General features: G+C 39.8%; 1 protein-coding gene across 4 annotated transcripts in view; it reads left to right on the forward strand.

Moving 5' to 3' along the window:
* LSM14A (LSM14A mRNA processing body assembly factor) overlaps window positions 1-13,281 on the forward strand; it is a 61,475-nt gene that overhangs the window by 29,890 nt on the left and 18,304 nt on the right. For all 4 annotated transcript variants that reach the window (XM_035284778.3, XM_035284777.3, XM_078359015.1 and 1 more), the window contains exon 4: window positions 9,247-9,369. In XM_035284778.3, coding sequence (XP_035140669.1) covers window positions 9,247-9,369 — 123 coding nt within the window. The remainder of the gene's footprint in view (window positions 1-9,246; window positions 9,370-13,281) is intronic.

A 13,281-nucleotide genomic window follows, 5' to 3' on the forward strand; every position in this document is an offset into this window, starting at 1 on the left:
CCACAAAGGTATAGAAATTCAACACAAACTTTTAGAAATGTTTGATGTTCCTTTTGTAACTTTGTTTTATAGTGTTCAGAACACATATTGATGACATTTTAAAGCCTTTATGTAATATTATTATGATATTACTGGGTTTTTGAAAGTCAACTTTTACAATATAACATTTTTTTACACATAGTTGTAAAAAAACATCTTATTGGTAATTGGATTTTTTTTTCTTTTTTTTTTTTTTTTGGAAACAGAGTCTCTATCTTTTGTTTTATTTTATCTTTATTTTTTGAGAGAGAGTCTCGCTATATCACCCAGCCTGGAGTGCAGTGGCCTGATCTCCACTCACTGCAACCTCCACCTCCCGGGTTCAAGCAATTCTCCTGCCTCAGCCTCCTGAGTAGCTGAGATTACACATATGCACCACCACACCCAGCTAATTTTTTTGTATTTTTAGTAGAGATGGCATTTCACCATGTTGGCCAAGCTGGTCTCAAACTCCTGACCTCAAGTGATCCACCCACCTCAGCCTTCCAAAATGCTGACGTTACAGGCGTGAGCTACCGTGCCCAGCCTAATACATTTTAAATTTGTATAAGACATGCACACATAAAGATACATGTAGCATGATTGAGGGCTTGGTTTTGTCTCTCTAACAGTGGTTTTGAAACAAAGCTATAACAAGAATGTACAGCAGGGCTGGGCGAATGACAGTCTTACTTATGGCTGGAGAGGTCAAGGGCTGTTGAGTGCAAAATCTGGATATAATCAGATTAGCTCAGTATTGTTTTTTTTAATAGCTGTACATTTTAGCATTTCAGTACACTTTATTCCATGGTAAAGAACAGTTTTAAATCTCAACTTTTTGTCCCTAATCTTTCAAAATTTCATTGAAATAATTATTTATCAGCTAACTCTGTTTGACTGTACCACAAATGTAGTTTCAGATGTATCTTGAAACTCATTAATATGCTAACAAGTTTTGTTAAAATTATTATTCTTTCCTCTGAGTATACTTTTTATACAAATGTGACTTAAGTATTTAAATGTTTTACTTATTCACAAAATAATAAAGAATGACCAAAAAAAGCAAACTAAAACTGAACAAATACAAACAGAAAGCACAGATGCTATTACATATAAAATTGATAATATAACCACATAGGGGAAAAAATAATTCAGATAACTTTTACGTTCTTAGTAGTATATACTAACAACAAATAGAACTATTAACTATTAAGAACACTTGGCCAGGCACAGTGGCTCACACATGTAATCCCAGCACTTTGGGAGGCCGAGGTGGACGGATCACCTGAGGTCAGGAGTTTGAAATCAGCCTGACCAACATGGAGAAACCCCATCTCTACAAAAAATACAAAGTTAGCTGGGTGTGGTGGTACATGCCTATAATCCCAGCTACTCTGGAGGCTGAAGCAGGAGAATCACTTGAACCTAGGAGGCGGAGGTTGCAGTGAGCCAAGATCGCGCCATTGCACTCTAGCCTGGGCAACAGGAGTGAAACTCCATCTCAAAAGAAAACAAAACTTGACTTCAATTTGTATTATTGGTGTTGTGGTTTGTGTTTTTTGTTGTTGTTGTTCCCTCTCCCCCACTCCGAGATAAGATCTGGCTCTGTCTCCCAGGCTCAAACCATCCTTCCACCTCAGCCTTCTGAGTAGCTGGCATGCATCACCACTTCCAGCTAGATTTTTGTATTTTTTGTAGAGACAGGGTTTTCCCTTGTTGCCCAGGCTGGTCTTGTGAGCTTAAGTGATCCACCTGCCTTGGCCTCCTTTTGGGATTATAGGCATGAGCCACTGCGCTCAGCCAGGTGTTGTTAATTCTTATGTTTTGTATGTATTATAGGATGGGGCAAATGCATAAAATACTTAGGTTAGGAAATAGTGTTCTTACCATGGAGAAGGGAAATAGAAATATGGGATGAGAAAGAACCCTGTGATGCTGAGTATAAATAGATGGTATGAGTATGAATCCATTTTTTAAAAAAAAAACTAGTTATTTCCTAGCTCTGAAAGAACCTAGAAACAATGGAGACCCAGTAGCAAAGAGCACATGTACTCTCAGCGCTTAGTTTCTAAATACCACTCCCCACTAAAAGGAACAAGGGCCCCTTGAAAAAAAGAAGGAAAAGATAATACTTTTTTCACACAAAAAATACCTGCTAATAAGTAGAAGGAGTGGTAGATAAATTGCCATTTTCTAATTTCAATGTAATAACCAGATTTTAAGCTAGGCCTTTTTTCATTTTTGGTCCCTAGTATTCTGATTTTAAAAGAAATTGAAAATGAATCAGGTCACGCTATTGCTATTTGATGAGAAAATTTTTATGTTTACATTGTCATGTGTTATTACTTTTGCTTTTAATTTTTATCTATTTACTTATTTATGTATTTTGAGACAGGGTCTCATTCTGTCACCAGGCTGGAGTACAGTGGCACAACGACAGCTCACTGCAGCCTAGACCTCCTGTGCTCAAGCAATCCTTCCACCTCAACCAGCCTGGCAGCTGTGACTATAGGCACATGCCCTCATGCCTGGCTAATTTTTGTGTTTTTTTGTAGAGACAGCGGCTCAGCATATTATCCAGGCTGATCTCAAACTGCCTGCCTCAGCCTCCCAAAGTGTTGGGAACCACCATGCCCACCCTTATTACTGGTTATAATAGGTGTGTGTTTGTTTGTTTGTTTGGTTTTGAGACAGTCTTGCTCTGTTGCCCAGGCTAGAATGCAAAGACTCCGGCACTTTGGGAGGCTGTTGGGGAGCATTGCTTGAGCTCGGGAGTTGGAGATCAGCCTGGCTAAACCCTGTCTCTACCAAAAAAAGGGGTGGGGGGGCAAGTGTGGTGGCAAACTCCTGTAATCCCAGCTGCTCCAGAGGCTGAGGTGGGAGGATGATTGTTTGAGCCTGAGAGATAGAGGTTGCAGTGAACCAAGATCACACCATTGCACTCCAGCTTGGGAAACAGAGCCAGGCTGTGTCTCAAAAAAAAAAGAAAAGAAAAAGAAAAAATCATCTTGCTTGTAGTGAAAAATGTACAAATTAAATCTACGCTAAGACACCATTTCTCGTTATCAGTTTGGCAAAAACTCAAAGTTTGATTATATACATACTCTTTTGGCAAGTCTGTGAAGAATATATAGTCATACGTTGAAAAGAATAATATACAGGTAGAATTAAAGCACTTTTTTTTAAAGCTTATGTGAAAATAATTCTTAAGTGCAAGAGATTAGATCATTACTGGCCTAATTTCTGAACGTTTAGGAAAAATTAAACATCTCACAATAAATGAAGCATCAAAACAGTATTTCCCTATGTTAACCATTGAACAGTAGAAAAGTAAGAGCTTACTGCTGCTGTTAGAAAAAAGAATTTGTAGAAACAGTGAAAGGTACAGATTGACCAACTATCTAACATAATTCTGTAGCAAGGATTAAAATGAACAAATAGGGAGCAATTAGATATTTTTTCTGTTATGTTTACTCAAGTTGATAGGGTCAGCTTGTTGTTCTCAAATAATTGAGACAGGTTTACTAATATGTCATGGCATGCTGTTTAAGTCTCATAATCTTATGTGCCAGATGGAGGAATATTGGCCGAGTAAACCATCAATGGGTACATTTTAGTTGGTTAAATAGCCAAACCATATTGGAGCATGGTTCTCCATGCTAATTTTTAATTACTGAGTGATGAAGCCTTGAAAGCATGCTTATGAACTTCATGGGTAGCATAAAGCCAGGAGGGTGTTTCAAGCATTATGGATATTAGACTAAGGATTGTTACGATCAGGCCAGGCACAGTGGCTCACACCTGTAATCCCAGCACTTTGGGAAGCTGAGCAGGGTGAACCATTTGAGGTCAGTGAGGTCAGGAGTTTGAGATCAGCCTGGCCATCATGGTGAAAACCTGTCTCTACTAAAATACAAAAAAATGAGTCAGACATGGTGGCACACACCTGTAATCCCAGCTACTTGGGAGGCTGAGGCAGGAGAATTGCTGGAACCCAGGAGGTAGAGGTTGCAGTGAGTCAGGATCACGTCACTGCACTCCATCCTGGGTGACAGCGAGACCATGTCTCAAAAAAAAAGATTATTAAACATCTGCTTTGGTAAAATGTGAAGGAATGAAACATTCCAGTTAAAAGGTAGAGAGTATCAGACTGAATCAATTTTTTAAAAATGGCTCGACTATATTATGTTTACAAGAGATGCACTGAAAGTAAAAGAATAGAAAAGGGTATACCACAAAAACACCAATAACAGGAAGACTGTGTGACATACATTAATGTCAGACAAAGCACCTTAAAGATCAGGAATACTAACAGAGATAAAGGGGGGGTCCTTCATAAAGATGAGGATCAATTCATCAGGAAAATACAACAGTCCTAAATGTGTAGCTTTTATAAAACAGTATACCCAAAAATTGCAGAATATTGTTTTAAGTAGACATGGACTGCTCAACAATATAGACCAAATACTGCGTCATAAAATAAGTCACACTAAATTCCAAAAGGATTAAGATCATACATGATATCTTCTTAAACCACAAAATAATTAAACTTGGAATTAATAAAGGTAACTTGAAAAATCCCCAAATCAAGTAAACTTGTTAATCACTAATAGATCAGAGAAGAATTTACAAAGGAAATTAGAGAATATTTTTAATCTGGGCCAGGCACGATAGCATACACCTGTAATCTCAGCACGTTGGGAGGCCAAAGTGGGAGGATCACTTGAGGCCAGGAGTTCAAGACCAGCCTGGGGAACATAGAGAGTCCTGTCTCTACAGAAAAAATTTTTTAATTAGCTGGGCATGGTTGTACATATCTGTAGTCCTAGCACTCAGAAGGCTGAGGTGGAGAATTGATTGAGCCCAGGAATTCAAGACTGCAGTGAGCTGTGATTCTGCTGCTGCACTTCAGGAAAGGTAACAGAGCTAGACCATGTCTCTTTAAAAATAATAATAATAAATTAGGCCGGGCACAGTGGCTCACACCTATAATCCCAGCACTTTGGGAGGCCAAGGCGGGTGGATCACGAGGTCAAGAGATTGAGACCATCCTGGTCAACAAGGTGAAACCCCGTCTCTACTAAAAATACAAAAATTATCTGGGCATGGTGGTGCGCACCTGTAGTCCCAGCTACTTAGGAGGCTGAATTGCCTGAACCCAGAAGGCGGAGGTTGCGGTGAGCCGAGATCGTGCCATTGCACTCTAGTCTGGGTAACAACAGCTAAACTCCATCTCAAAAAATAAAATAAATAATTTTTTTTTTTTTTTTGCTGGATGCAGTGGCTCACGCCTGTAATCCCAACACTTTGAGAGCTCAAGGCGGGTGGATTACCTAAGGTCAGGAGTTCAAGACCAGCCTGGCCAACATGGTGAAACCCTGTCTCTAAAAAAGAAAAAAAAATGTATATTTTTAATTTAATGACCAGAAAGTTGGTAGGTGGAGCTAAAACAGTGTTAAGGAGAATTTTTGTAGCTTTAAATACATATATTAGAAAATAAGAATTTTTGTCCAGGTGCAGTGGCTCACGCCCATGACCCCAGCACTTTGGGAGGCTGAGGTGGGTGGATCACTTGAGGTCAGGAGTTCGAGACCAGCCTGGCCAATGTAGTGAAAACCTGTCTCTACTAAAAATACAAAAATTAGTCAGGCATATTGGCGTGTGCCCGTAGTCCCAGCTATTCAGCAGGCTGAGGCAGGAGAATTACTTGAGCTAGGGATGTGGAGGTTGCAGTGAGCCAAGATGGCACCACTGCAGTGCAACCTGAGTAACAGAGTGAGAGAGACTCTGTCTCAAATAAAAAGAAAAAAAAAATAAGAATTTTTAAAATGAGTACTCTAAGCTACTAGTTTAAGAAGCCAGGAAGCTAGGCCGGGTGGCTTACACTCTAATCCCAGCATTTTGGGAGGCCGAAACAGGTGGATCACGAGATGAGGAGTTGAAGACCACAGCCCAACCAACATGGTGAAACCCTGTCTCTACTAAAAAAAAAAAAAAAAAAATTTAAATTAGCTGGGTGTGGTGCTATGTGCCTGTAATCCCAGCTACTCAGGAGGCTGAGGCAGGAGAATCACCTGAACCTAGGAAGTGGAGGTTGCATTGAGCCGAGATTTCGCCATTGCACTCTAGCCCAAGCGACAGAGCGAGACTCAATCTCAAAAAAAAAAAAAAAAGGGCTAGGAAAGGGCCAGGCATGGTGTATCATGCCTGTAATCCCAGCACTTTGGGAGGCTTAGGCTGGCAGATTATCTAAGGTCAGGAGTTAGGATCAGCCTGGCCAACATGGTGAAGCCCTATGTCTACAAAAATTAGCCGGGTATGATGGTGGGTGCTTGTAATCCCAGCTACTCGGGAGGCTGAGGTGGGAGAAACACTTGAACCTGGGAAGTGGAGGTTGCAGTGAGCCGAGATCGAGCCATTGAACTCCAGCCTAGGCAACAGAGTGAGATGCTATCTCAAAAAAAAGGCTTAGGAAAAATGGTTAGCTGGGCATGGTAGTGAGTGCCGGTAGTCCTAACTACTTGGGAGGCTGAGGTGGGAGGATTGCTTGAGCCCAGCAGTTCAGTGCTTCAGTGAACTGTGATCATGCCACTGCATTCCAGCCTTGGTGACAGAGTTAGACCATATCTCTAAAAAAGTTGACAGGGATGTGGGGGGACAGCTAGGGAAAAAAAATGAAAAAAAAAATTGTTCCAAAAGTAATAGATGGGGAAGAAGAAAAAAAGATGAGAGCAGAAATCAGTGAAATAGAAATAGATTATACATCAGCAAAGCCCAGAGTTTGTTTTTGGTGGGTTTTACATATATATATATATAAAAGATTGATAAGCCACTAACAAAACTGATTAAGGAAAGAAGAACCAAGCAAGTTGCCAATATCAGGAATGAAAGAGTAGACATTCATACAGATCTTAAAAGGATAATATGGGAATATATAAACCGCTTTATGTCAGTAAATGTGATGATAGTTTGGATGAAGTGGACAATAGTAAACTAAGACAAGAGGAAATAAAATCTCAATATCTCTGTATCTGCTAATGAAATTGAAACAGTAATTTAAAATCACCCACAAAGAAAATTCTAGACTGTTTACTGTTATATTCTACCAAACATTTAGGGAAGAAATAATTTTTACTAATCTTACACAAACTCTTTCAGACAGCTATGCACCATGGTGCATGCCTGTGGTCCCAGTTGCTCGGAAGACTGAGGCAGGAGGATTTCTTAAGTCCAGGAGTTCAAGGTTGCAGTGAGCCATGATGGTGCCACTGTACTCCAGCCTGGGCAATAGAGGAAAACCCTGTCTCTTAAAAAGAAAACTTAGAAAATAGAGAAAGAGGAAGTATTTACTGATCCTATAAGCAAGGCAAAATAACTAAAATACCAACTATGACTAGATTGCTACAAGAAAATTATAGATCACTATCTCTCATGTATATAAATGTAATAATGTTTAACTATTAAAAGCAGAAGCCAGCAATTCAGAAGAAGGATTGTACATAATGACAAAGATTTATCTCAGGACTGCAAAGGTGCAACATTTGGAAATCAGCTGTAACTCACCACATTAACAGACAAGGAATAAAGAATAGAGAATCCAGAAATAGACCCACTCAAATACAACAGAGTACCAAGACTGTTCAGTGGTGAGAGAAGACATTGTTTTAACAGGGGGTGTTGCAGCAGCTGGTTATCTGTGGAAAGAAATAAACCTTGACCCCTGGTTTAAACTATAAATTTAAAATAATTTGGAATAGATTGTTGACATAAATTGGTAGTAGAATTGGGATAGAGGGAGGGGTGTATGGCATGATCAGGAAATCACAGAAGAGGTTTGCTTTAATCATTGAATGTGTAATCCAGAGGACAAGCAATGGGAGGCCAAGCCAGGTGAGGAAGCACAGAGCAGCACAGAGATACAAATATACATCAGTGTGACTGATGTCTTGGTCATTGCCCAGGAATACTAGAAATAATTGGATGGGTTCAACTTCCCACAGAATTCTTGAAAGCACCAGTCCCCGCATTTCCGGGATATTGTGGGAACTTGTGTTAGCTACTGGAGCTGCAGCCACACTGGATTGCACCCTCAAGGTAGTCTCAGTGGCTCCCATTGTCTGAGATGCTGTGCTGTTTTCTGAAGCCACATTTTAAGAGGGATAAGAACAAATAGAATTCACTAAATTCAGGGTCCAAGAAAGGAAGTGGGGGGTAGTGTCATAAAGACCATGTAAAGTAAGTAATGTTTGAAGGAACTGGAGTTGACCAGCCTGGAAATGAGCAGATTGCAAGGGGCATGATTGTAATCTTCATGTGTTTTAAGAGCAGAAGGGTAAACTTCTGCTGTGGGCTAGGCTGGGGAAAATACAGAAAATGAGAGAAGAGGTAGGTTTTATTAACTGAAGTAAATAGTTTGAACTTTTATCTTGAAGACAGTGGGAGCCATCAGAAGGTCTAAATCACGGTAGTAGTGTGATTACGTTTGTATTTTGTAAAAAATCACTCTACCATCTTTAGGTTGGATTTAGAGGTTATGGAAGAGAGAGGTGCTGTTGAAATGCAGTAAAAACCTGCATTCATGAAATACTAGAGAGAGAGAGAGCACAGTATATCAAAAGTGAATGATGCATAAGCACTGCAGAAACTTAGAGAAGAAATTTGATACAACCCAGTATGGCAGAGAATTGGGCCCTTTCTAGGGACTTTGTTACTCATATTGCCAGAACTTATTGCAGCTGCTTTAGGCAGAATGCAGCCTCGCAGTCCCATCTTAAGGGAAAGCGTTGGAACCAGAGACCATTGTCTGTTGCCTTGGAAATGCTGAAAAAGCTCCTCGTAAACCTCTCTGCTGATGTGGCTATTTGTGCAGATACTTAGAATCATTAAACCTTAATGTTGGTGTAGAATGCACTATTTCTGCTACTTCTCTAGCTGATATGGGTCCTTGCTGTCCCATCTGCATAACTGCCTAGGGATAGTACTTCATGTGTTATAAACATGGTTTGCATCCAAGGATAGTGGACAGTATATTGGCTCCCCACCCCCCCATATTGCCATAGAATTCCCAAACTATTATTCAATACACTTTAATTTCCAAGGTTATTAATTTGTACATGTGTTGGGGGAGACGTAGACAGTTACCATCAGTAAAATGCTACGTTACTTTGTATCATTGAAAAACGTAAAATTTTTTTTTAATTTTTTATCATTTAAAAAAATCTCTTTAAGCTGGAAGCTCTTTGACATCCTTTGGAACAGAGACATCAAACAGTGGTACCTTACCCCAAAGTAGTGCGGTTGGTTCTGCCTTTACACAGGATACAAGATCCCTAAAAACACAGTTATCTCAAGGTAAGCTGAATGAAAATATTTTTAGAATGAAAATGTTTTTATTGTAAACTTCTAGAGTGGTTTTTATCTTTTTCTAAATGTCAGAGCTTTTGCAGCTTGTAAATCACGTGTATAATTTCTATTTGGTTCTTATTTTTTTCCCAATTGCTGTATTGCAATGAATATACTATTGAATGACTCCCACTATTTAGCCTTATTACAATTCTTAGATCATAAAACTGAAATGCTGAGCATTCTCTAAATTGGACTTTTTTTTTGCAAAGCAATTATATAACTTGTATGTAACACTTAAATATATCAAATTAGGCTCGGATTCACCATTAAAGTTGAGCTATCCAAGATGAATTGGAAATACCATCTGAAAAAAAACTGTGTATTGTGCTGTTACATTTCCCCTAACATCCTCACAGGATGGAGAGTAGTGGTTCTCAATGTAGGCCACCTACAACTGAATCATCTGGGGTGCTTCTTAAAAATTTAAATCCTGAGACTTACACATCAGAATCCCTGGAGCCTGAGGATTTGTATTTTAATAATCTTCTTAAAGGATTGCTTCATTTCTAAAAATTCTGTTTTACAGCCAGCCAGTCTCATAATTTTAAATGGTTACAAGATTCCATACCTTTTAATCTTTTTCTTTCTTTTTTCTTAACATTTTTCTTTCTTTTATTTACTTATTTATTAGAGATGAGGTCTCACTATATTGCCCAGGCTTGTCTCGAACTCCTGGGCTCGTGAGATCCATCTGCCTTGGCCTTCCCAAAGTGCTGGGATTACAGGTATGAGCCATTGCTCCCAGCCCTTCTCTTCTTCTTCTTTTTTTTTTTTTCAAGAGATGGGGTCTCACTTTGCTGCCGAGACTGAAATTCAGTGGCTATTCACAGGTGTGATCATAGTGCACTGCAACCTTGGACATCTGGCCTCAAACAGGCCTCCTGCCTTAGTTTCTCTAGTAGTTTGGGCTATAGACTTGTGCCACCATGCTCGGCTTTTCCTTATCTATTTTTATCTACTGCTAATGTGAATATTTTTGGCTCATTGCTTTATATGAATGGTTCTTTGTTTTATTTATTTTTTGGGGGGGGGAGGAAGGCAGGAAGGGAGGGAAGAAGGACGGTAGGGAAGAAGGAAGGAAGGAAGGGAGGGAGGGAGGGAGGAAGCAGGGAGGGAGGGAGGAGGGGAGGGAGGGAGGGAGGGAAGAGAAGGAAGGAAATCAAGCAATGAGAGAGACATTGCCAACCTGGATCTAGAGGTTTACAAGTTGATTTCTTTTTTTTTTTTTTGAGAGAAGGAAAGAAAAAAAAAATAATAAGTAAAGGAGAGGAAGAAAGAGGAAGAGAAACGGAGAGTAAATGGAAATATTGCTTTATTTTGAAAAAAATTGGGTATTAATGATGGCCAATCAATGTTTCATTTAAGCTTATGGGTAGGTGTGATGTGGTATTGACAAGAATGTATATTTTATGTATTTGAAGTGGAAAGCTCTATAAATATTTATTAAGTTTACTTGTTCCAGATCTGAGTTCGAGTCCTTGATATCCTTATTAATTTTCTGTCTCATTGAATCTAAGTCTTCTATCTGGGTGTTAGGATCGTTAGCTCTTGTTGTTGCATTGATCCTTTTACCACTATATCTTTGTTGCTTTAAAATCTATTTTATCCGATACGAGAATTGCAACTCCTGCTTTTTATTTATTTATTATTTATTTTTGCTCTCCATTTGGTTGGTAAATCTTTCTCCATCCCTTTGAGTCTTTGTGTATCCTTGCATGTGAAACAGGTCTGGATGTAACATGCCATTGGGTTTTGGCTGTGTCTTTTGATTGGGGGATTTAGTCAATTTAAATTTAGGGTTACTGCCATTTGATGTTGACTGGCTGTTTTATCCATTCGTTGGTGTAAATTCTTCTTTATGTTGGTGCTCTTTACTTTTTGGTGTATTTTTAGAAAGGCTAATACTGGTTGTTTCTTTCTGTGTGTAATGCTTCTTTCAGAAGCTCTTGTAAAGCAGGCCTGGTGGTAATAAAATCTCTGAGTTCTTGCTTGTTCATAAAAGATTTTATTTTTCCTTCAATTGTGAAGCTTAGTTTGGCTGGATATGAAATTCTGGGCTGAAGGTTCTGTTCTTTGAGGATGTTGAATATTGGCCCCCACTCTCTTCTGGCTTTAGAGTTTCTGCTGAGAGATCTGCTATAAGTCTGATAGGCTTGCCTTTGTGGGTAACCTGACCTTTCTCTCTGGCTGCCCTTAGTATTTTCTCCTTCGTTTCAACCCTGGTGAATCTAACGATTATGTGCCTTGGGGTTGCTCTTCTTGAGGAATATCTTTGTGGTGTTCTCTGTATTACCAGGGGTTGAATGTTGACCTGCTTTGCTAGTTTAGGAAAATTTTCCTGAATAATTTCCTGAAGGGTATTTTCCAGCTTGGATTCATTCTCTCCGTCGCATTCAGGTACACCGATCAAACGTAAATTTGGTCTTTTCACATAGTCCCACATTTCTTGGAGACTTTGCTCATTCCTTTTTATCCTTTTTTCTCTAATCTTTTCTTCACGTTTTATTTCATTAAGTTGGACTTTGACCTCTGATATCCCTTCTTCTGCTTGAACAATTCGAGTGTTTAAACCTGTGCATACTTCTCGGAGTTCCTGTATTGTATTCTTCAGTTCCATTAATTCACTCATACTCCTCTCTAAGTTGTCTATTCTCAATAGGATTTCATCAAACCTTTTTTCAAAGTTCCTAGTTTATTTATTTATTTATTTTTTTTTGCCAATCAGTTTGAGCTTATGAGGTTAGCCTTGAACTGATGACCTCACCTTCGCGAGCGCCATGACCTCCGGCGGGAGCCACTTTGGACCCCCAAAGTTCCTAGTTTCTTTACGTTGGGCTACAACATGGTCTTTTAACTCACGGAAGTTTGTTATTATCCATTCCTTGAAGAGTGATTCTGTCATCAGGATGCGCTCCTTCTCCATCAAGCCTTGTTCCATTGTTGATGTGGAACTGTGATCATCTTTGGAGGGAGAGGCGTTCTGACTTTGAGTATTCTCAGCTTTTTTACGCTGGTTTCTTCCTGTCATTGTAAATTTATCCTCCTGTCGTCTTTGAAATTACCAACTTTCAGATTAGGTCTCTTGAATGGATGTCCAGGTTGTTAGTTCCCAGGGCCAGAGCAGCGGCGTTAAAACTGATGGTGCTTTTCTGCCCAGGATTCTCCTGTCTGGCTTCCTTCTTGTGTCCGTAGTAGGGGACTCTACCTTCCCGGGGCTCCAAACCTCAGTCAGAAGGGGAACCGGTCCCGTTTACTCTGCGCCGAGCGCTGCCCCGCGGAGGTGCCGTCGCAGCCGCTGCACCGGCCACGAGAGTCGCGCTGGCCACCCGTGTGTTTCCTCCACTGGGGGATCTTCTGCTCCGTGAGGGACCAGAATTTGTCTGAAAGTGTGGCGTCCTCTAGTTCTCCGCGCCTTCCCTGAGAGCTGCAATCCCAGGATGTTAGCGATCGGCCATCTTGGATCGTTCTCGGTTCTTTGTTTTAAGTAAAGCAATGTTAAGTCGTTTCAGAAAGATCTATAGTCACAAGATAATATTTTAAAAAGTCATTAAGAGTAAAAATTCAATGCTAAACAGAATCACATATTTCACTTAAGATGTTTTGAATTAGTTCATACAGCTACTCATGTTGATTAGCTTATTTTTTTTTTCTTTCTTTCTTTCTTTTTCTTTTTTTTTTTTTTTTTTAAGATGGAATCTTGCTCTGTCACCCAGGCTGGAGTGCAGTGGCACAGTCTCGGCTCACTGCAGCCTCCACCTCCTGGGTGCAAGTGATTCTCCTGTCTCAGCCTCCTGAGTAGCTGGGATGACAGGTGCGTGCCACCACGCCCAGCTAATTTTTTGTACTTTTGATAGAGAT

This window comes from Callithrix jacchus, chromosome 22, assembly GCF_049354715.1.
Source record: "Callithrix jacchus isolate 240 chromosome 22, calJac240_pri, whole genome shotgun sequence".
Classification (NCBI taxonomy): Eukaryota; Metazoa; Chordata; class Mammalia; order Primates; family Cebidae; genus Callithrix; species Callithrix jacchus.